At 32.7% G+C, this 24,210-nt stretch overlaps 1 protein-coding gene across 1 annotated transcript; it reads right to left on the bottom strand.

Moving 5' to 3' along the window:
- Positions 1-1,947: 1,947 nt before the first annotated feature.
- On the bottom strand, positions 1,948-12,485 carry LOC149486744 (cytochrome P450 9e2-like). Its single transcript, XM_089698403.1, has 11 exons — positions 12,413-12,485; positions 11,849-12,051; positions 10,518-10,681; positions 9,096-9,233; positions 7,142-7,344; positions 5,933-6,068; positions 4,995-5,090; positions 4,283-4,504; positions 3,819-3,919; positions 2,959-3,127; positions 1,948-2,248 (listed from the first exon to the last, which is right to left on the bottom strand). Exons 2-11 carry the CDS (start codon positions 12,046-12,048, stop codon positions 2,082-2,084), a joined length of 1,596 nt encoding a protein of 531 aa, XP_089554529.1. The 5' UTR covers positions 12,049-12,051; positions 12,413-12,485; the 3' UTR covers positions 1,948-2,081.
- Between the last annotated feature and the right edge of the window lie 11,725 nt (positions 12,486-24,210).

Genomic DNA, 24,210 nt, shown 5'->3' with positions numbered 1-24,210 from the left:
CTATTCCATACTATGCACATTGTACATGGCAATAGGTACACGCTACATCTTTTTTTATTAGCACTTCATAAACAATTTCATCACAATTTCTAAATAGTTTCTTCAAATAATATTTTGTTGCGCAACAAGAAAGGTTAACCCTAATAGAGAATGTCCCCTAATAGGATTTAGAGGGATTTAATAGGTTAGGTTTATGTTAGGTCATAAAATATTGTATTAGGCTCCTTAGCTCAAATTGACCCGTAAAATTGTATGAAGACGAATAGGCCGGGTTCACACAGAGCGAGTAGCCTGGCGTAGCAACTCAAAAGGCAGTAAGGGTCCACACAGTGCAGTAAGTAGATCCACACTAAAATTGTATGAAGACGAATAGGCGGATTCCCACAGAGAGAGTAGCCTCACGAAGCAATTGCAGCACAAAGCAGCTGAGTTAGTGTAGACGTGCCTTAGCCGCGGAAAACGGTGACCCGCAGAAAATGCTTCGTGAGCCTATTGAGGCTTTTCGCTTTGTGTGAACCCGCCTATTGAGTAGTAATTCAACAGGCGGATTCGCGAAGTATCGCTGCTTCACGAGGCTGCTCACTCTGTATGGACTCGCTTATTGACAAAGACTGCCTTGTCTTGCCTAAATTTCATCGATTAACGTCTGCTATTTTAGATTCTATTTTAATCTCCTTACTAAAACTAGTGCCAGCTTTAATTTGATACACAGTTATTCAGTAACAATCTAAATACAAAATATATATCTTCTTACCTATAGGTTGCGCACTATACAATGACTGCAATGCAATCATCCAGTCATTCTCAACTGTGTTTGTACGCAGTACGCAATCAAAATTGGTTTCAATTGGTTTAGGGGAGAGTTAATGAATACGTATTTGCGAAATATATTTATTTTTATATATATTTTAATCAAAAACCTAAACTTCTTTCAAATGATCAGATGTGCACAAAATGATAGATAAATTACAAAAAAAAATGTATACAAAAAAATACATCCTAATTGAGAAACTCCTCCCGTTTTTGCAAGTCACTTAATAAAGATAAAGAATGAGACAATCAACCTAACCTCTACTTTTATTCACAAAATGAAAAAAATATTTACTCCTCTCTATACTACTTAAATTATAAACAAAAGACTAGCACTGATTGTACGATTCATAAGAAAAAACTGGGCAAGTGCGAGTCGGACTCGCGCACCGAGGGTTCCGTATAACCTGTTTTTTATAGGTATGTTGCAACTGCAAATTTATACTATTCACAATTTTTTATTTACCTGTGCTAAAAGATGTTACTTCGCGCCAAATTTTAAGATTGTGTGTTCGCGGGAAGTACCTTTGCAAACATGAAAGGCTGTATCTTTCGATTGCATTGGTTAATAAGTTTTATTTTCATAGCTTAATTATTCAATATCAATATCAGCTTGATACCTCCACGCGTTCCTGAGGAACGGAAAAAGGATCTTGACAGACTGACAATGAAGTGATCCTATAAAGGTTCAGTTTTTTCCATTTGTAGTTCGGAACCCTAAAGATGCTAAAATGCTGCATCATGCTGATGCGCTTAACTAGTGTCAACACTCTTGATATGAAATAAGATTAGCTTTATTGTTATTGATTTGTGTTTGTTTAATTTAGCTCGTGAACGTCGCAATTGTCTAAAAATAAAACAATTAAATTTTATTAACAACGATTTATTGATAAGCAGAGATAGTAACAAACGTTTATCCAAAGGCATCATATATTTTCATTCACTTTGTCTCTTAATATGCATACAAAATAACAAATATCAAAATAGTAACAAACACCTTTCTTATTTCGCAAATTCATGTTCTCATCTTTGTATTTTGGCAAAACTTGATAAAACATTATAGTTTTTATATCTAAACATGTACATTGTTAACAATTATAACTTAAAAATATAATTCTTAATTTACTTTTTTTTAATACAATTTATTCACATTTATTCCTAACACTTATATACAATAATTCTTACAAATTAGTATTCATGAAATATTTTTTTTTTAGTTTTTGGCATCACATTCGATACGTTATTTTTTCTTCATTTAATATTTTTACAATTTATTTTCGTATACTAAAGTTCAGCCAATGGCCTCCTTCCATCCACATATTAACAGATTCTGAAGAAATTTTAGCGGGAACTGGAGTCCTTGCTGATGGGGTTAATTCCAAATGCAGAAGAATTTGATAGACCAGCATTTTCAGTTCGCACAGCGCAAATCTTGAACCTGCATTATAAAAAAATATTAGTGCCAACTTGAAAAATTATTAATAATATTGGGATTTGGTTTATAAAAAAATGTTGGTGTCAGCTAAATGTAGAAATTTACAAAGGAATAAGAGAGTAGATATCATAGTCATAATAGCAAGATATGTACATATCTATAGCTTAATGTATATTTTGTTTGTCGATGATATTCTTGAAACTTGATATATTGTGTGAAGTGTCACTTTAGACACTTAAGTGTTAGTATTACTGGTACAAGAAATCAATAAACCGATCTTATAGACTACAAGCCCATGTTGAAAAATTTATGGGTCATTTGAACCACCAGGTGACCTATCTAGAACGATATAAGAGCATAAAATAATAAGACTCAGCACTATGCCGTCACTTGTAAGCTGTCCACCTGAGTGCAGTGAGTGACAGTGCAGTGCAGTGTCACTTTCTAGCCAACTATCTTCAAACAAACAAACACACTTTTATATTTATAATATTACTAGCTGTATCACGAGTTTTCACCCTCCTACGAATCTGCTGGCATAATCAAGTATTTCTACAGCTCATATGTTATTCTGATGTATAACCTATATTACTGTAAAGTTTCATCCAAATCCATTTATTAGCTTTTTCGTGAAAGGGTAACAAACATGCATACATCAATCCTCATAAACTTTCACATTTATAATATTAGTAGGACTAAGTAAGGACACGTACCGATACAGTTCCTAGGTCCAATACCAAAAGGCATATAAGTCATAGGTTTGATCAGGTCTTTATTTTCGTCGGAGAATCTTTCTGGATCAAACTTTTCTGGCTCAGGAAAGTATTGAGCATTACGGTGTATTGCCCATGCTGGGATAGCGATCACTTCTCCCTTACGAATCTAAGACAAAGTTATAGAAAAAGCATTATAATATGTGTTACTGTATATAAACAAAAAAAAAGATGGGTTGCACTCCGGGAGTGCCGGCAGAAGTGAAAACTTGATTATTAACGTTGAGCATGTTTGATATTACGTCTTACGCTTTTTCGATCAGGTCACGTGTCCTGACGTGAGTTTAAGATTTTATACCCATTACAGAAAAAGTGCTCAACGCCGCTAAAGAAGTTTTCACTTAAAAAAATTTATGCCGAGCATACGTGTCAGAAGTGAAACTTCTTCAAAGATACCAAAATCGTCGCCTTACTGCATGACGTGACGGTATTGCCATGAGGCGACCTTGAAATGTTACTCTCAACGCGCCTAAGGAAGTTGCACTTCAAAAATAATAAGTTCAGTCTCAAAAGAAAACATTAGATATAGAACAGAAGAAACAAAATTCTCTAGAATTTGTACTAAAATATAATTTTATTTACTATCTTGATTTTTCGAAATAAGTGTGAATGTTACTTACAAGGATTTGATTATGCTATTTATTTGAAAACGATAATTAAATATTTGACAAAAGAAGATTCTTAAAAACTAACTATTACATGTTTTTAAATTCTACAATAGGTATATCATAAATTAATTTCTCACATACAAGCAATACATATATGGCTTAAAATACACTATTGCAATAATGAGAACTTACAATATAATCCTTAGTGGCTTCCTTGTTAGCTTTTCCCAAATTATAGTCCTTTGTGCAAATTCTGTCCAACGACGCGACGGGAGGCCACAACCTCACAACCTCTGCAATTAATCAAATAGATGAATGGAAATTAATCAAATTTTTACAAATTGTTCCAGAAACACACAGTAATTGTATAGCATAGATACCCTATATACAGAAAAAGAAAATGCACTCCCCACCGCCATCCTCCCCACTCCCATCCTCCCACCTCCCATACTCCCCATTGCCGTCCTCCCAACTCCCATCCTCTCTACTCCCGTTCTCCCCACTCCCATCCTTCGATTCTCCAACTCCCATCCTCACCACCACCATCCTCTCACCTCCCATACTCCCCACTCCCGTCCTCCCAACTCCCATCCTCCCCAATTTTTTTTCCTAAAGCCAAATAGCCAAATATACCAAAAAAAAAGTCTATATCTAACCTGAAACAACCATATCCATATACGTCATCTTTTGAATAGCATTGTAATCCAATTTTCCTCCAGTTTTCGAATCGGTTTCTCTAATTTCCTTAGCCAATTTGTCTTGGACCTCAGGATTCAGAGCCAGTTCATATAACGCAAAGGACATAGCCACAGAAATTGTTTCGAAACCAGCTATGAAGAATAGAACGGCTTGGGCGATTAGATCGTTGTCTGTCCATGCTGGAAGGAAATAACAAAATGTATGAAAATAATCATACATTTTGTCCTTTTATATGGCATACGCATAACGACATATGGTGGTACAATTTTTTTTATGTCAGAATTGGCAAAGGAGCTGATGGGTCACCTGACACCTCAGGATCGAACATTGAACGTTAAAAGACAAAGTTCGATATATAAATGTTTTATTGGGGAAGGAAAAAAATAAAAAGAACCTGCTTCACATGGTACTATTTGATGCCAATCTTCTGTGTACCAGTGCAAGTAAATTTCATGTGCTTATTTTTTTTTTGTTTGTTTGAACGGGCTAATCTCAGGAACTACTGGTCCGATTTGAAAGATTCTTTCGGTGTTAGATAGCCCATTCATCGAGGAAGGCTATAGGCTATATATCATCACGCTAAGACCAACAGGAGCGGAGCCACGCGGGTGAAACCGCGGAGCGCAGCTAGTATTAGTATAAAATATTAAAAGTAATTCCATCAAATACCTCTCTTATTGGTATTTTGGCCTACAGCCGATTCTTCCACTGTCGCAAAACCTGCTTTCACATTCTCCTTCGTATTGGTATCGTGAATCAATCTTCCTAAAAATAAAAAAAAACTTTCATTCTAAAAAAAGAGAGTGTGTGTCGAGCACATGTGTCAGAAGTGAAACTTCTTTAGCAAGATTCAAAGATACCAAAATCTTACTCCATGATATGATGGTATTGCCATGACGAGACCTTGAAATTTTACTCTGAACGCACATAAAGAAGTCTCACTTCAATAAATTATATTGAAAATAAATATTAATAGTAAATACGAGTTTTGCATAGGTATAAAATGCATATTAACATTGGTCATTATAATTTAATATTGAACATTCATTTAAATAAATCATATAGAATTTATTAAATTACGTGACAATCGTTAAATAGTTCGATCCGATTATTGTAATTGATACCAATTAATAATTATATCAATTTAAATTATCACCCATTGATTGTAAGTTGGATTGTACTTAAAACCGATAACGATTTCTTGCATTGTTTATATTTATTATAAGAGTAAACACAAGCAGTTCCGTGACTAGATAAAAATAATAACAAAAGATTAGATATATCAAATCAAATCAAATCAAATCGTTTATTCATCATAAATACAATTAAATACATAATCATTATCTTAATTAATAAATCCTATAAAAAAAAATTATACAAGGATATTATAATAGAACCTGTTATTTAAGATATGAACTGCAGGCCTACACTAAGACATATTGTCTTAGTGTATTCTTCCTTATTGAATTTAAATTCATAAAATTGTATACAATTTTAGCCTAACATTATAATATTCTTATACTGTAAACAATATTGGACAAAATAAGCTTGACATCGCGAAGAAGATCCAAGATTTAATATAAATGACGCTTTATTATAGACGTTACCTTTCTTTGCTTCCATTAATAGATGGATCATGTCTGGTCGTATTATATTATTTTCTTCTCTGTTGTTCATTGTATCTAACACCAAACGAGTGAAGAATTTCGTTACTGCTTTTGAAAATAGCGTCATTTTTAACCACTGAAAGAAATAAATAATTTAGTACCGCTTATATTATAGACGGGGGGATGGAGGAGGCCTTCACCCTCACAAACGAGGGGTTCTTGTATTAGAGACAATGTAAAATTGTATAATTAAATAGATTTAAAGTTTTTTATATTTTGTTAAAATATAAGCTTAAGATTGAATATTTTTGTATGTAACTTTTTGTAAGAAAGAAAAGGCTTTTTTATTTTTATTTATTTTATTACATTGTAGACGAGCCTAGTATAAAAACTAAATGGTCTCGGACGAATTCTACCAATATCCGTGGCCACATAAGCCACGGGCCCTTCCTTGGAGGCCGTGGTATTTATGAAAGATTTCCCCACTTAAAAAAAAAGATAAAAAGTAAATGAAATATAGCATTCGCATATAAAATGGCATATATTGGCATCTTTTTTAATAAGTAAATCCAGAGATTTCCCCCAACAACGTAACATTTTCATTATTTCCCAAACTCTTCTCTCATCTCTTTTTGAAAGTAGTATAGATAAACAGGTAAGCCAGTTCTAGAACCGTGACATTGGTGAAACAGATACAATTTAACAAAATAAATAAACTGATGCACTTCATAAATTGAATAAATAGTTCAACTGTTATTCTATGACGTCTCAATTTCAATTGCCTGCACATTGCCTCAACTACTTGTGACAATTGTCCAATCATTCGTTGAAGGTCAGACTTTGGTCAATTGTTTAAATTACACTGGTTTTTTGGATGATTTTATTAAACATTTGTTTTTAATATTATTTTAATTAAAGAATCAATAACATCATACTCCAATCATACAAACTTCAAATACTTAAACCAGACTTTAAAAATAGATTTTACCAGCGTATTTTGCCAGCTCCAATTTCATTAAATAATATTTTCGTACAACTATATTAAATAAAAGTGTCTCATCAAATATCTAATAGGAAATAAATCCTCTTCCCACGCTTCCAGGAATAGAAACAATAACGTCTTTACATAAACAAATTTAGGACAATTAAGAACAAGGTCACAATTCCTGGAATAAATAAACTACCTTACAAGCTAATAAACTAGCCTACCTTAACAAGTTTAGGACAAGCGCTGTAAGCAAGGAACATGAGCATTTGCCGGAGTTTGAAGGAAGAAGCAGTTCGTCCCATCTCATAGAATTTATTGTCAACATCGGTGTGAGAGTCTACTTTGAGCCCAAATGCGCAAGACGCGATTACGTCGTTAGCGTAACGTGTGGTCAGGTCTTTGTAGTCCACTTCTATTGGCTTTCCTGGGATAAAATTATAATATTTGTGAGCGAGTGAGTTCATAATATATATCTCATAGTTTCAATAGATAGAGGATTTTGATCAAATTATAACTCCTCTGTGCCATAACTTGATCATGTATCATTGAAAAAAAAGAGAAACTCTCTTTGGGACTCTTCTCGAAGAGAGTTTTTCTTACTGATGTAACATGGTCACTTGTAATATAAGCACAGATTATTAAATACATAGTTGCTGCATAACTAAGGGCTTTGAGTATATCATAAGGCAAAACATAAGATAAATCTATGAACGTCTGAGTTGCGTGTTGGTGTTGATCCTTTGCAGATTTGTCGTAATAAATAAGATATGGAATAAATATTTTTTTTTATTTAGCAACCTTGACATTAGTTAATCATACGCATTGTATTTTGAGTACACAAAAGAACGTTATCAGCTAAATGAAGAGGATATAGATAAAAGTATGTAATTACGTCTCTAAAAAATAAATTAAATTAAAAATAGATCTGTTTGGAACAACTTTTAGTTTGATTAATTTAAAGGCAGAAACAGAAATAAATATAGATTTATTTATAGAGTGGAGTAGATTATCCAAATGTCGATCAACTGAATGACTTGACTTAATTGATAAATAATGTCCTCTGGATCGAATTTCGGAGAACCTTCCAGTCTTAATACATTACCAGAATGAACAGAAATAATTTGTTAACTTAGCTTATAATGTTTATCGATTTGAAACTATATTATTACGTGATAATATTATAATAATGGTGATAATTAAATTTACTACTTATTTTTGTTAATCAGTCAATGAAAGAAAGGGATTAGTCAATGAAACCATCCAAAGAAACTAACATAAATCTCTATCCCTAATACCTTACTGTAAAACTATTAATAACCTTCCTAATATTAATCCTTAAGATTCATTTCGATTAAATCTAGACAAAGTCTCATAAAATATAGTTTCTGAGTGATGTTTCACTTCGAATGAATCTTTACACGGTCTAGTGTAGTTTCTTCGTTCTAAATTAATACCAACTCAAGTAAAACCAAATAGAAGTATCATAATTCAAAATCAAAATAGGTAAACATTAAATTCGCTTTTCACCTCCAGGGGCCAAGTCCTAAAGGCAGTTATTATGTCGTTACCTGGCACAAAGCTACTAATGAGAGTCTCGCTCACTTTTATAACTTTATATTTTGCAAACTTCTATAGCAAACATATTTTTGTAAAACTTCTGGTATTTTGTAACATTCTGTGTTTTATGTCGAGTGCTGGAATGGCTGAAGTTGGCATTTAATGTTTTTTTTATGATTGCAGGTTATTTTTAATGTAACCACCTTCATTTTAATACCTATTAGCAAAAGTAATAAATAAGTAGGTATTCAATTTATACTTCAGGCACTGATTTGGTAGGTTTACGCAGGTTCTTAGGTATTTAAGAGTGACCTTTAACGTGCCCAATTGATACCTATAAACTGTTTTCACTGTATATGCACTGTGCAGTAGATTGCACGCGCAGGAGAGATTCCTTACATAGAGATTCGAATTCTGCTTTAGTTAAAAATGACGAAACAGAAATTGGCAATATTCTCCCAAGACCAACCAGGGATGTAAATTGTACAAAGGTCACTACAATAACTAAATATCCATATTACAGGATAATTATTGTACCATTAACTACGACAACATTGATGATCTATTGCTAATGTTTACCATGAATTCAAAGCTTTTCCCTATATTTACAGATCTTACCTCCAGCAGCTTCAATCCTCTTCTTCAAAGCGCGTATCATCTGGTTGCCGACTTCCTCCATGAAGGGAACCATCACTTTTATCTTCGAACTGGTGAACGCTGGACTTAATGTGGACCGCATGTCTTTCCATTCCTCTCCTGATAAATGTTTAACCAATTAGACAAACAAAATTAATAATCAATTTGACAACAAAATTAATAATCAATTTGACAAAGGAAATTATTTTTAACAAAAACATAAACCACCTTCAAATGGCCAGAACTGGACAAAATATAAACGGTACCAAACGGCTTTATAAATCGGTTCATCCAGTCAGAAAGATCTGAGGTAAAACACACAAAAATACGTCAAATCGAGAACCTCCTCTCTTTTTTAAAACCGGTTGAAAAAAACATTTTTTTTTATTTGATAGTATGGGAATAAAATAATCTATACCGATAAACAACAGAAATTATAGATACCTATCTAGTAGAAGATAATTATGCATATTATTAGCGCATAAAATGTTCTGGATCATTATGGAGTGGATGAAGAAAATTCAAAGTACAGGAAACAAATCATTCCTTTCCTGGTTAACGAAATCCATCTCATCTAAGAAGGGCGGGATTCGCGACTTTCTTAGCAAATATCTGACTACTATAATAATCTGACTGACTGAAAATAAACAGAGTGTAAATATGTATAAAATGGCGCTACGCTACAGATAAAGAATATAAAAGTTTAGAAATATTATACCGTTTTGAATAAATCTATACTATAATATTATAAAGCTGAAGAGTTTGTTTGTTTGTTTGTTTGAACGCACTAATCTCGGGAAGTACTGGTCCGATTTGAAAAATTCTTTCGGTGTTAGATAGCCCATTTATCGAGGAAGGTTATAGGCTATATTTCATCACGCTTCGGGCAACAGGAGTGGAGCCACGGGGGTGAAACCGCGCGGAGCAGCTAGTATTTCATAAAATGGTTGTCGATGTTTCCAAGTATGAAAGTGGAATGTGGATATAGCGGGAAAAGTTAAGTTAAAGTTATATTCGTGGAAATCGCATCGCGTAATTAGAATTGAAACAGAATTTATATTTTCTTGATGATAAAATGTCTTTTATATTTTTATGCAAGAGCTCACAAAGAAACTGTGCATGTAATGATTCCGAGAAAGTTCTTTGTTAACTCAAATAAATATTTACTAGCTATCTAATCTTAAACAGACTGTAATATTCTTTTAAATAAACATTTATATGACAAAAAAGAGCGTTTGAAGTATCTGAAGTGAAACTTCTCTGACAAGATTTAAAGATACCAAAATCGTTGCCTTACTCCATGACGTGACGCTATTGCCATGACGTGACCTTGACATTTTACTCTCAAGGCTCCTGAAATTTCACTTTAACAAAATAATTGAATACAAAGGAATAGAAACTTACCTTTCAAAGTAAATAGGTTTCTAGCAAACAAAGGTTCCACCTTCTCATCAGTGAAGCCTCGATGGTCGAGGAAATGCTCAAAATCCTTTATTGTTATCTTCTTTATTAATTCCAGATCTTTAATTTCAACGACGGGGTTTAAAAATTCGTATCTACCTACAAATCTGAAACAATTGATTATATAAAAGAAAATATAAAACCATAAATCACAAATAATTGTATTTTTTTAGAAAGGAATTTCAGTGAATTTAACGAAACTATAGTCTTGTTATTATAATCAAATTAATTATTATTATATCTATTATATTATATTATTATATCTATTATATTCCATCCATTCTAGTCACACATAAACTATATGTCAGTATGTAAGTATAAGTTTTTTCACACTCAGGACTCTTTTGTTGTTGTTGTTTAATGTTATTACTTAATTTCAAATAAAAATATCGTAATTTTTAATGTTTGAAAACTATCCAATTAGATTTTGATTAGTTTTCAAATAATACGCAATTCTTGTATCTTTTATAGGAGTTGTATAACCGATTAAAATAGATTAACATATTTTAATGTAAATTATAAATAAATACACGGCATACATTATAATTAGATACCATTACATAGAGAAACATTATATGCAATAATATCGAACTCACTATCACATGTTCAAGGACAACAATTATTATTTACATATTATTTCATATTATATTTTTTTTTTATAATATAGTTAATGCGAAAATAACTCTGTCGGCTTGTCTTTCGTCTATCTCTTCTTCACGCCTCGATCACTGAACCGATATTGATGAAAATAGGTACAGAGATAGGTTGAGGCCTGAAAATGGACAGATTTTATCCCGGAAATACCACGGGAACGGGAACTAGGGTTTCCTTTGACGCTCTACGCAAGCTCTACGCAATCCTCATACTAACTAGATTTTCATTGATAGTCCTTAATTTATTTGAACTTCTGTCTGTTATTTGAACTTTAAAATTCCATAAAATTAAAATCAAACGGTGATGGAAAATATCGTTAGAAAACCGAATCAAAAGTTCGTTCTTAGCCAGCGTGGAGTATGACCTAAACCCACATAGGAGGCTCGTGTCCTAGCAGTGGGAACATAATAGGCTGATGATGAGATTGGTGATGGTAATAAAATAAAAAAAGACGTGTGGTACTCGGGGACTGCCGCGGTAAAGCTATTGCATGCTATGCCTTCAAGCCACACCTCCGCGCCCGTCGGAGTGGGGATCGTGAGGTTTTTCGTTACTGGATTCGGTCCCCGCGCTCAAGGCCCGCGATAGAAGCTATGCAATAGCTTAAAAATATATTTTACCTTTCATTCGGGAACCGTTTATGTAAATCCTCAATCAAATAAATGAAGTGGTATTTTCTCATCAAAATGGGCAACATATTGCCAAACAAAGGCACGGGCTCAAGTTGTTTCACTCCATGCCTTGGGAACTTGGAATACACTTGACGTAGGTATATGTACACTACGCCAAGTAACACGACCACCCATATTAGGAGGATCATTATCTGTGGAAAAAAAAATAGAATTATGTAGTTAGAATAGGAATAAATAGCTCGAAAATTATTAAAAATGCAGACTTCAAGTAATAAAATAGAATAATTCAGAAAAAAACATTTACATCTTAAGAAATATTACAAATAGTTATTTTAAATAATAGTAGCAATTAATATTTTAGGATTTTAAATATTATTTAACCATGAACACAAACTTAAAATATTACATACACACCAAAGAGACAACAAGATTTTAAAAACTACGCTATATTTAATTTCAATTACTCAAAAAACCAATTACATCGCTCATTAGTATCATTAAAAACACATAATAATAACAAATAAAATAAATAAAACGTAAACAATCACTCACATTTTTTATCTTATATACGGAGTAACAAGTGCAAGCTCTGATTACGTACTACCTTATGGACTTACAGTTTTATATGTGTCTGCTATCATTATCTACTTTATACGTTGAAATACATAAATATATATGTATATTCTGTTTGTAGAGATGTTTATCTAGTCTATACAATTGCAACTCTAATGATATATATATACAATCTTCTTATATATAAAAATGAATCGCAAAATGTGTTGGTAAGCGCATAACTCGAGAACGGCTGAACCGATTTCGATAATTCTTTTTTTATTATATTCCTTGAAGTACGAGGATGGTTTTTATGTAGAGAAAACGTAAACATGTACCACGGGCGAAGCCGGGGCGGACCGCTAGTTTAATATAATTTTTTAAGTGTTGTAGTTTGTATGTAATATTTTCATTAAGGTTTGAGTTCAATTGGCTTGACTAACCGGTTGGCTTGGTTGGTAGTGGCCTGTGGCCCTGCCTTTCAAGGCCAGAGGTCGTGGGTTCGATTCCCACCCGGGGCAAATATTTGTGTGATGAACATAGATGTTTGCTCTGTGTCTGGGTGTTAATTATCTACCTTTATAGGTATTTATTTAAAATTATATATGTATGTTTATCAGCCATCTGGTTTCCATAACACAAGCGAAAGCTTAGTATGGGATCAGATCGTGCCGTGTGTGAAAATTGTCCTGTAATATTTATTTATTATTATTTTCAAATATTTAAATATCTTATACATATTGTATAAACGAAATTAAAGTCTGATTGTATTATCGAGTGAAACACGATTCTAAATTATTATCAATGATTGTATAATCATTACTTTTCATTGAAATAAATAAACTGCTCCTATCGTAAATATTATGTGTGATGTATTCGAATTAGTTTCCTTTGGTTCTTTACTTATAGGTAACTCATCAAGTTTCCTATCAAAAACTAATATCGTCCAAAAAGGATAATCAATATTTTTGCCCTATTTGAATTTGAATGCCGTAACAAGATAGGCTATTGACCTTTATGTAGATTTAAATTCTCAAAGGAATATCAGATTACCGATTTAATGTTAAAAACCCACCGGGATAATTGAATCGAAAATAAGCTCTTAAAAAGGAAGTTCCAAATTTAAGGGAAGGAACCTTCAAAATTTAACTTCTAAACAATCAATTAAAATAAACAGAATAGGTGTTAAAATAAATTGATAGACGCTTTATTAAGGTAAATTAATTGTCATGAATTTTTCTAAAACAAACCGGATAATTTTGATAAGTCTCATTAATGTCGGTAAAGGGATATACTTAGATAAAAGTGTTTACGTTTAGATATTTATTATGTGTAAATAAAGTTTATTTTTAATTATATCATTTTAATCTTCTTGTGGTGTGAGTGTGCGATATGATCAACCGCAGCCTAATAAAAAAAAAAAACAATATAAAATTATTATTATTATTATGAAAATTATCATATAAGGATCCGCATTCACTCCACTTGAAAATCCCGGACCCATTCTTAACTACTCTTATCGGTTTATCTTATTCCATATCTAATCAATAATACTTATTAAACTTTCTAAACCGGAACAAAATATTGTTTATGAATTTTATCATTGCATAGTACATCCTCCGACCGCCTCCTTGGTACAGTGGTTGGGGCTTGAGCGTAGAACCGAGGGGTCCTGGGTTCGATTCCCGGTGGAGACGAAGAAAAAAAAAATGTCTTGGTCTGGCAGGACACAGAAGGCTGATCACCTACTTGTCCCTAAAGAAAATCGATCAGTGAAACAGATGTATGAATAATGCATCTGCCCCTTACCCCACTACGGGGACACGGGACTTCACTTTATAGTACATCCTTGTTAATAATCGATTCGTTTTAAAACACGCAAATTTTTCAAGCATTTGCTGAATTAATAAACGTATCAACAAGCATCGAGAGCGAAGACGCGGACGGAAAGCTAGTTACAAAAATTTTCATTATGTATTAGATTTTTTAGTTCTGGCGGCCGTGGGATAAGGGTGGCGACCCCACAAACTTGGTTTTAGCTTCACACTGACCCCCCTACACATCAAAAAAATAAAATTGCTTCCTCTTAGGCGCGGGACATATACAAGCGGCGCGGCGCGCCGCGGGCGCGCTGCCGGCGTGCATCGGGTGCGCTATTGGCATTTTGTATGAAATAATTTTGGAAAGGCGGCGCAACCTTGGCACAATCGTGGCGTGCCGTCTCGACGCCTGTCCAAAATTCTTTCATACAAAATGTATAAGAAGGACGTGGTGCAAAACAGATTCAAGAGGTGCGCTTATGGCACGCCCGCGCCCGCGCCGCTTGTGTTTGACCCGCGCCTTAAGAAAAAAAACGCAAGGTTAGGCCTAAAAATGTAATGTAATGTTTCAATGGACTAGTAAAACAATACATAAGCTAAAGAGCATTCAAAAATCGAAAGTTATCTGTATCACATTTGACGTTTAGGTCCAGAGAAAAGAAATTAAAAAAAAGCTTTTAATTTTTGAAAATTTGGAAGGTAAAAGATTATACGACGCATCGGCCAAGATTACTGGCGGGATTACGTCGCTCGTTTATCAACTTCATCTGGGGACACGCTTGAATCTAACGGCTGGTGGTATGGGGCAAAGGCTATGGCGTTTAAATAAAATGTTGTAGTCACAGATAATATAATACTATGGTTGTAGTATATTGATTATATGCATGCTTTGAATAACTAGCTGGCTGGAATAAAGCATCGGCTACTGTATTTTTTTTATTATAAAATAATAATTGTTAGTGTGTTTCAGGAGAAGGGGACAAGGATTAAAGATTCGTACTTTTTATGTTATGTGTTGTGCCTGTATTAATCCCCGATACTATATTGATGGTCCTTTTTTACTAAGCGGGTCTACACAGCGCGCAGCCTCGCGCAATTACGGCGCGATGCAACTCAGTATGAACGTTGCTCGGTCGAGGAAAGTGGCGTGTGCCGTCTATTGATAATTTTATTCTGTAAAACATTTTTAATACAAAAATTATTATTTCCCGCTACACCTCATGACTTGTACCACACAATCGCTACCCGTGACGAGCGACAAGAACGGGGCGTCCGATAACTAACGCTCAAAGAAATTTTGCGAAAAACCGATTTGGTTTTTTTTTACTCACCTTTTTCTATCATTTGCTACATTAAGAATAATTGGTTTTCTCGAAATAAATGACAAGTGCTTATATTGAGTTTTTAATTTATTGCGTCTAGAAATAGATTTCGTTTAGTTTTCGATACTTACTTAAATATACCTACATTTATTATTTTAAATTAAAATGTGGCTTTTGTATGTATAAACTTTGTATAATGTATTCACATTGAAACTGGCTGAAATTTTTATGAATTTTAAAAGAAAGGGATTACTTTAAATTCTATAGGTAATGTACCGTCGGAATATGTAGGTAATGTTCTATATGGTAATTATTCAATTCCTATTGAAAGTTATGTTAGGCCTTAAAATTATTATAGAGATTTCATAAAGAAACCAAACGTAACACATAATTTATAAAACATTCCGTACATATTATAAAATAGTGAAAAACATCGGTAAAAATGAATTCAGGTGATGCGGTTCATAATTAATTCAATTTACTCAAATTATCAGACGCTTGCAACGTTTTCCGATATTAACACGCGTCATTTAGTCCGTTATTTCATCGTCAAATTGAATATTTATCCAATACTTTGGGTAATAAGTATTTAATTACAAGGGATGAATTTAAATGTATCAAAGTGATAAAAAGAACACCGTAATTAATTTACAACCACACTAATTGTGAAGCACTGACTCATCTGCCTTCAAAACGTCGGGTGTTTGTTAGAAAACAATTTTATTGTTAGAAAAAAAGCTTACGCCTGACATCTTTCAACTATTTTCATTACAATTTTCATTAAAACCGATAGTTTCAGTGGTGGTGATTAAAGAGTTTGGTATTTGGCACGTAGTTATAAAGGATGAAGATTGTTCACTTCGAATAATATTTAACTAAATGTATATTTTAAATAATTAGGAACTTATTGCAGTCAATAAATATGTTGTAAGTCTATCTGAAATACGTTACGCATTGACAACAACAAAATATTTAACAATCCATGAAAATTTTCGGAGAATATCCCGCAATCTATAGATAAGCTTTGCCCAAAAAGCAGTAGGCTCTCTACCTAAACAACATTACCAAATTCATTTATCGAGTTATAATCATAAACGCACTAATATTCCGAAATAACTACGAGTTGAACCAAATACCTCGCATACTAAGCGTTCGAATGTTCCCAGTACTGCTTTAATAATTTTCTATACAGCAATATTAAATGGTTTGAATTATTCAGCTTAAATTAATAGAGGCATATCCGGGAACTGGGATACGATTAGCACGTTTAAATTCACGTGAACACGTTGTTTCCTTGGCTTTTGTAGGTGGGTTTGTTTTGAAGTTAGTGTTATATAGCTTTAATATTAACTCAAGAGATTGATAGGTAAAGGTGCTATATCCATTTCTGGGCAAGATTTTACGGTATATTTTCTTACCTAGATAACGTTTTAAGTATTCTGTGGTATTGTGTTATTACCTCCATAGATTTTAAATAATAATAATTATAAACCCTAAGATACACATAATGTACAACGTAACTTGGTAGATATTCGTAGGATTTTCAATGTGTTATTGGGAGCTTAAAATATAATGCATAATTTGTTAGTTAGAATTGAATTTGAGTATAAATAAGTACAATATCTATTGTAACTAGAGCTTACAGGATATGATTCATCATGACATCTTCAGCAATCATAAAACAATGTCTTTCAATGATATTTCAAGTTGTACGATACTGCAACAACTTGTAAAGATAATTAACAATAATAATAAATAGGTACTACCAACATCTCGAAACAACACTCTAGTTACATAACCAAATCAATAGATATTCTTATTACCAACACAATACACAATATGAAGCAATAATCTCATAATCTCCAGCATGTGTGACGCTGAATTTAGTTTCAGTTCTGAATTAGCCTAACTTTGGCTTCGATTATTACCTTTGTTTGCTAACGAATATCAGAGAATCAGGTCACTTCGAGACCGGACGCGAAATGCATGACTAATGAAACTGGACATTGATTAACTAACACATGTAAGTGGATTAAGATGAAATTTGGCACAGATTAGACTGGATTAGGTAAAACCTTTTTAGGTGAACCAAGCAAGTGAAAACGTGAAGTTAATGGACTTTGACAGATATTTATTAATTTTTATGTAGTCTTCCAGTTTGTTGTTGAAGAATTGAAATGAAATAATGAAATGAAATAAATTTATTTGTCCATTTTATGTTTGCACTGTAATTGCACTTAGGATTCCATAACCCATATTATGTTACTGAGGAATAAAATATTAGAGTTTATTTGTTAGTCCACTGCCTGCCAGTAGGCCACTGTTAGTGACTAGAATCTTTTTCCCTGGAACTTTGGCTATGCTTAAACAGATGGAATAACTCTACAAGAAAAGGCATTTTGATGTGAAACTTCCTAAGCGATGAGAGCAAAATTGTAAGGTCGCGTCATGGCAATACCGTCCCGTTCCGTAAGGCGATGATTTTGGTATCTTTGGAACTTGCCAAAGAACTTTCACTTCTGACACGTGTGCTCGGCACACGCTCTTTTTTATCGTTGTCTTATTCACAATCATAATTGCTCTTTAAAATGTGTGCTCTTTACAAAAGCTCTACACATGCGTAACATCAAACATTCGTCTGAATGCCTGTATCTCATTATCACAGCTCTGTTGAAGTTATAACAATCATATTGTCTATAGCTAATTGCTCCGGCTTTGTGCCTCTTGTGCTTGGAAGCGCTTTGTTTCTCAAACACTCTTGAAATTTTCAGTGACTTTTCGTGGAAATGTTTTTAGTTCGCCGCTTTAGAGTTTTGGGGTTCCTTGTCTTGCTTTTCGCTGTATTTTTTTAGGGGTTTGGTTTAGAAATGTATACATCTTGTGGTAGTAGATTCTGTTCACAAATTAATTTGATAAATTGGGTAAAATAATAATTGTAAAAGAACAACTGAAAATGTGATGATAAAACATTAATGGTTTAAGCCTTGTTTAAGTTAATATTACAATAATCTTTATATTCATAAATTCATCCTTCAAATTTATAAATTGGGAACCTTTAAAATATAACTAACTAGCTGTGCCTCGCGGTTTCACCCGCATTGCTCCGCTCCTGTGGGTCTTAGGGTGATGATATATAGCCTATAACCTTCCTCGATAAATGGGCTATCTATAAACGAAAGAACTTTTCAAATCAGACCAGTAGTTCCTGATTAGCGCGTTCAAACAATCAAAGAAACAAACTCTTCAGCTTTATAATATTAGTATAGATATAAACAATATTAATTAAATTGAATATAACCAAAACACAATAGCAACGAATTCAATACTTTAGAATTATGAGGAGCCATTAAAAAATCTTCATCAATACAAATTAATGACAGAAAAATTGCTATATCAAAAAGTTGCAGGGTTTGGGATACCAAAAGAGGCATCAAATGACGAGACATATTGTAAATATTATACGGAACATGTACGGAACCCTCGTATATATTAGTATAGTCTCCGCTGTCCACTGTTTAACATTGCTCACGGCGTCGTAGGAGTGTCTCACTGTGCTGCTAGTTCTGAATTTAGATGGCACGTTATAGCGTCCGTCTGTTTTCATTCTTTATTAGTTGCGACTTTTTATAAAAATATTTCAATTTAGCTCTTTCTTGGCTTGAGATCTGGAGATTTCAAAATGGAATATAATAGTAAAATTGGATAAAGTCGGCACGAAGGCTTGAGCATGGCATTTTTTTGCCTGAAAGTAAACAAATGGCACGAGCATTTTCTTATTTTACAATACAATTTTCTACAATAGACTGAATAATATTTAACGACTTCCTATACTAATACGGTATATAGCTCTATGTGTGGGTAATATCGCATGGGATAACGTTCGTAACAAAATATGAACTGTTCGCTTAAATATATTTTTGTTCTTGTTTCAGGCACGAATACGAACACGATTGCACGTTTTACACGGGACCAGAGATATTATCATGAACAAGACCCAAACCTACACACAAATAAGTATCAAACAGCCAAAAAACATAGAATGATTATGTCATAGAAAATAGATATACATAAGGCATTTGTTAATAAGGCAGGGGAATCCATACTAATATTATAAATGCGAAAGTAACTCTGTCTGTCTGTCTGTTACTCAATCACGCCTAAACTACTGAACCAATTTGCATGAAATTTGGTATGGAGATATTTTGATACCCGAGAAAGGACATAGGCTACCTTTTATTGCAAAATATGTACCACGGGCGAAGCCGGGGCGGACCTCTAGTAACCTATAGATTAAGTTAAAACTACTACCTATTTACCTATGTATTTTATATTATTATTCAAGATCATGGAGGTCGTCTGTATGTATCTTATTGATTTGATTTGAGGCCACTGTCTCGCGTGAGATACACACGATTTAATTTAACTATTTGACTCATACCTACCTTTTTGTATTGGTATAACGTAGCTTTTTAGAAAAAAAAAGTTGTGAGTTTTGTAACGAATGTAGATTTTAGTTACAAGAATAAAACATAAGTTATTGAAATACTTTCCATCTAGTATCTTATTTATAAGTAGGTAGGTACGTATATTTACTAAAGAAAACTAATAAAAATTACTTACCTTTTTCGTAAGAAAAAAAAGTGTGTGCGTGTAACCTTTACGCGCGATTGAAGTAAAACTTCTTTGGCGTTGACGACATATATCACTGAAATGATTAAATATTAACTTAAATAAATAAATAAATATTATATTATAATTTAATTATATTTATTATTCATGTGCTTTACAAAGATTATTTAAATGTTATATTAATATTATTCATTCGAAACAGGTAATTGAATGTCATAATAATTTCTTACGTACGAAATTATAGGTTTGTGGTAACTATAATGTGAAACATAAATTTTACTCTCTAAATTTGCTACTTTTCTTGAAAATACAGCATCTATCGTTGTACCGAAACGCGTTGTTGAATGAAGTCGAGAAGTATTCATAGATAAATCAAATTTTTCTTCTAAAAAATCAATTAACGGCTGAGATTCCTGAGAGCGAAAAACAACATTAAAATCTCCAGTTAGAATCATCGGTAATTCATGATAATTACTATTTAAAAGTCGAGAACCTTCAATTGTGAAGTGAAGTAATTGCTGATGAATAAATTTTATGATATTTGTCAGGCTAGTATTTGTAGAAATATAAATAACAACGATAATCACAGGTTGGTCATTCGTATTAACACATCGAACCAAGGCGATGTCACCAATTTGTGAAACCTCATCGGAAATTTGTGATAATATAGTTGGTGAAATATTTTGAATTGGTGTTACATTGTTCAGTGTATCTGTAGATGAATGATATACAGCTACTCCACCAGCAGTTGAGTTGGGTCGTTTGTATTGGGTAACGCAATAAAAATTTTCAATAAGAATTTGTTCGTCATTTTTCATCCAAGTTTCGGAAAATAACAGCAATGTGGACCTTTTTAATACTTTATCATTCAGATCAGAAACATGAGCACGTAAACTTTGGCAGTTGAAGGAAAATAGTGTAATGTTACTCTCATTTACAAGGTTATATAATTCTTCCTGTTGTGTTATTAGGCGAGAATTTGAAAGTCTTTCAAATTCACACTGTAAATCAACTATTCCCCCTGGACGCTTTCTTCCATGATAAAATTTGTTGTCATCGGTGTTTGAGACAATGAACAATCCATTTATATCAGTTACTCGTGATAATGCTACATATAACAGCTGCTGACTGTGACTTTTATTGTATTCATAAACGATTTGATCAAAAGTACCACCTTGAGACTTATGTATTGTAAGCGCACAAGCAGATACTAATGGAAAGTGATTTCTCTTTGCAAATATTGTCTTATTTCTATTCATTGGTACAGATGACGATCTTCGTAAAATTGGGACTGCTGTTCTACTAATGTTTAGAGTTTGAATATGATGGGCAGCTTTTTTCCTAATTTTCTCTCCTATCTTACCAGGAAACTCAAGCCATAAGCGTATGATGTTATCACTGTCATCACGTTCAATATACACTAACTTTCCAACACAACCGTTGGCTAAGCCATCAGATACATCAATATTGGTTGTAATAATGTAAAATTTGTTAAGAACTAATATGATTTCATAAGGCGATCCTCCTGTATCAATAACTGACATTTTATGAAATTGTTGGCGTACATATGCTTCTTGTTCAACTGAATGACAACCTATAATAACATAACAACTAATGACATATCTGTTGCTATGGATACTACTTTGTCTTCAGCAATATTTAAAATAGATTGATTATAATCCGCAACATGTTTATTTTTATTTTTAATTTACTTATTTTAAAAGTAATAAATAAACAAGTATATTTAGAGATTTTCAAAAAATTTTGCAATTTAAAATAATGTTTTTAAAACTGTTGAATTTTTCATTCACTTTGCTATTCACAATTGATCCGTTTGAAAATTTGAAAATAAATAATCCTAATTGATTATGATATTTGCCAATAGCTGGCGTATAAGTCAAGAAGCGTGTAGTATATGACATATACTTACAACCAATCAGAATTATTATTTTTAAATGGCGGAAACTACACAGACTATAGTAAGCGTTACTTCCGTCAGAAAAAAAATCTGAGTTACTCCCTAGTCGCGCCTAAAGAAGTTTTACTTCAAAAAGTTAGGTATTATAATATCATATGAAGCCGATTCAAAACGATTGCTCATGATGCCACTCTTCCCCAGAAGCCTGAACTCATCTGCATAATAATAAAGAAACTCTTATTTAATATTGGTATTTAGCTAAGAACGATTTAAAGAACAATTTTTTATTTTATTCATCGTCAAGTATTACGGCTTACTTACCCTTTGAACCTGACCTATGTGTTATGTTATAAAAGTAGGTATTAAGTATTAACGTAATAACGTACCTTTAATCTACATCCATTTCAGAATTGGAGTATCATGAAATATTTTACAATAATGTAATAATAATGAGTTTATATTGGATTCACTGTTAAGACTGCACGTAATACTTAGTAATATTCCGAATTTCAATGCATTTTACTTGCATTTTATCAAGATTTTACCAGAATTTTGTTTTCCTTTTTTATTTCTAATAAATTCTTAATTTAAAATTTTTAGACGCCTGAAAAAAAAATTAACCAAAGACAATATTTTTTTTTTTATAATAATTACGATCTTTCCATTTTTTTGTACTTTTTAAATTAACATATTTTATATTTTTAACTTGCTTTAAAAACAATAAAATACTAAGTAGTAAGTAATAATTTTAATAGCAATAAATATTATATTCTTTCAAACTTAAATCTATAATAGCGCCATCTATGAACGGATATTTGAAGTTCAGAGTTTACCGTGATTCAGCTATCGGCCACTAGATGGCAGTGTAACCAATTAAGTTTTAATAAAAAATAAGAGAGGGCGCCGTAATCAACATAGCGTCATCTAACATGAACGGATATTTGAATTAGTTGAGTTTACTTTGATTCAGCTAGTGGCCACTAGATGGCAGTGTAACCAATTAGTTTTAATAAAACAAGTAAGAGAGGGCGCTGTAATCAACAAAACTTGTCCTCGTGTGATAATAGATGTCGTTACAGAACCGTTACATATTTAATATTTTTTAACTTATGTACTAAGTAGATACCAATAAGAATGCAAATATAACAATTACTGACCATACTCAACACTGATCTAAGAACACAATGGTCAATTAAAAGAAAATAGTCTGGGATACTTTTTTTTTTTTTTTTTTTTTTTTATAGTGGGGAAATCTTCCAAAGATACCCACGGCCCCCGGGGATGGAGCCAAGGGTTATGTCGGATTCTTACCGACTAAAACCCCACTGTGTTCCGTCGAGCCGCGCAGTTAGCCGGGGCCGCGGGTACTCTTAGAAATCGTCCACGACAGGGATACTTTACCTTGTGCCTAAGTTTATGAAAAGGGAAAATATATTTTTATTTACTTATCAATTAATATTTAAAATTACCTAAAATTTAAGTTTAGAAATACATATTATTATAATAATAATTGTCATATTATATTTTTAGGGTAAGAAGCAGCATCATAAATAATTCATTCTCCGACGGCATAAGTACCTACCTAGCCTAGGTAGTATTGTTATTGCGTTTATCTTTCAAATATTTTTATGAATTAAATAATTCTTTTTTTAAAGAAATGGTCAATATCTGAACAGTAGGTATATTAGTATGCAGTAGGCCAGTAGATAATATTTGGAATTGGATGTTCTCAATTCACTTACTAAAAAATTACGTTAGACGTGGTTAGACGATACCACAGTATTACAATATATTTCCTAATACCTATATCCCACCAAAAACATAAATTGTAAAAATGGGAGCCAAGTCCAATCGTTGACTTAATTGCCGAAAAAAGAATAATTCAGATCTAATTGTATGCCAAGTTCTGTAGATAGTCCAGAAATTTATTTACAAAGATGTATTACATTCTTAGGTGAACTGAAAACTCAATTGTTCTATTTTTCCTTATAGAACAAAGTTTATTCCAAAATATGACTTTTTTTATTTGAATAATAGAATTATTTTCACAAAGCAAACAACTGATGACCTATTGAACCCCATAATTTGATCAGGCTAGTTCTGTCTATA

Source organism: Colias philodice, chromosome 8 (genome assembly GCF_061535455.1).
Source record: "Colias philodice isolate Cphi_HAF_F1 chromosome 8, ilColPhil1 Martin Lab GWU primary, whole genome shotgun sequence".
Classification (NCBI taxonomy): domain Eukaryota; kingdom Metazoa; phylum Arthropoda; class Insecta; order Lepidoptera; family Pieridae; genus Colias; species Colias philodice.
The sequence above is the reverse complement of the archived record's forward strand: the minus strand, read 5'-3'. Positions and strand labels throughout refer to the sequence as shown.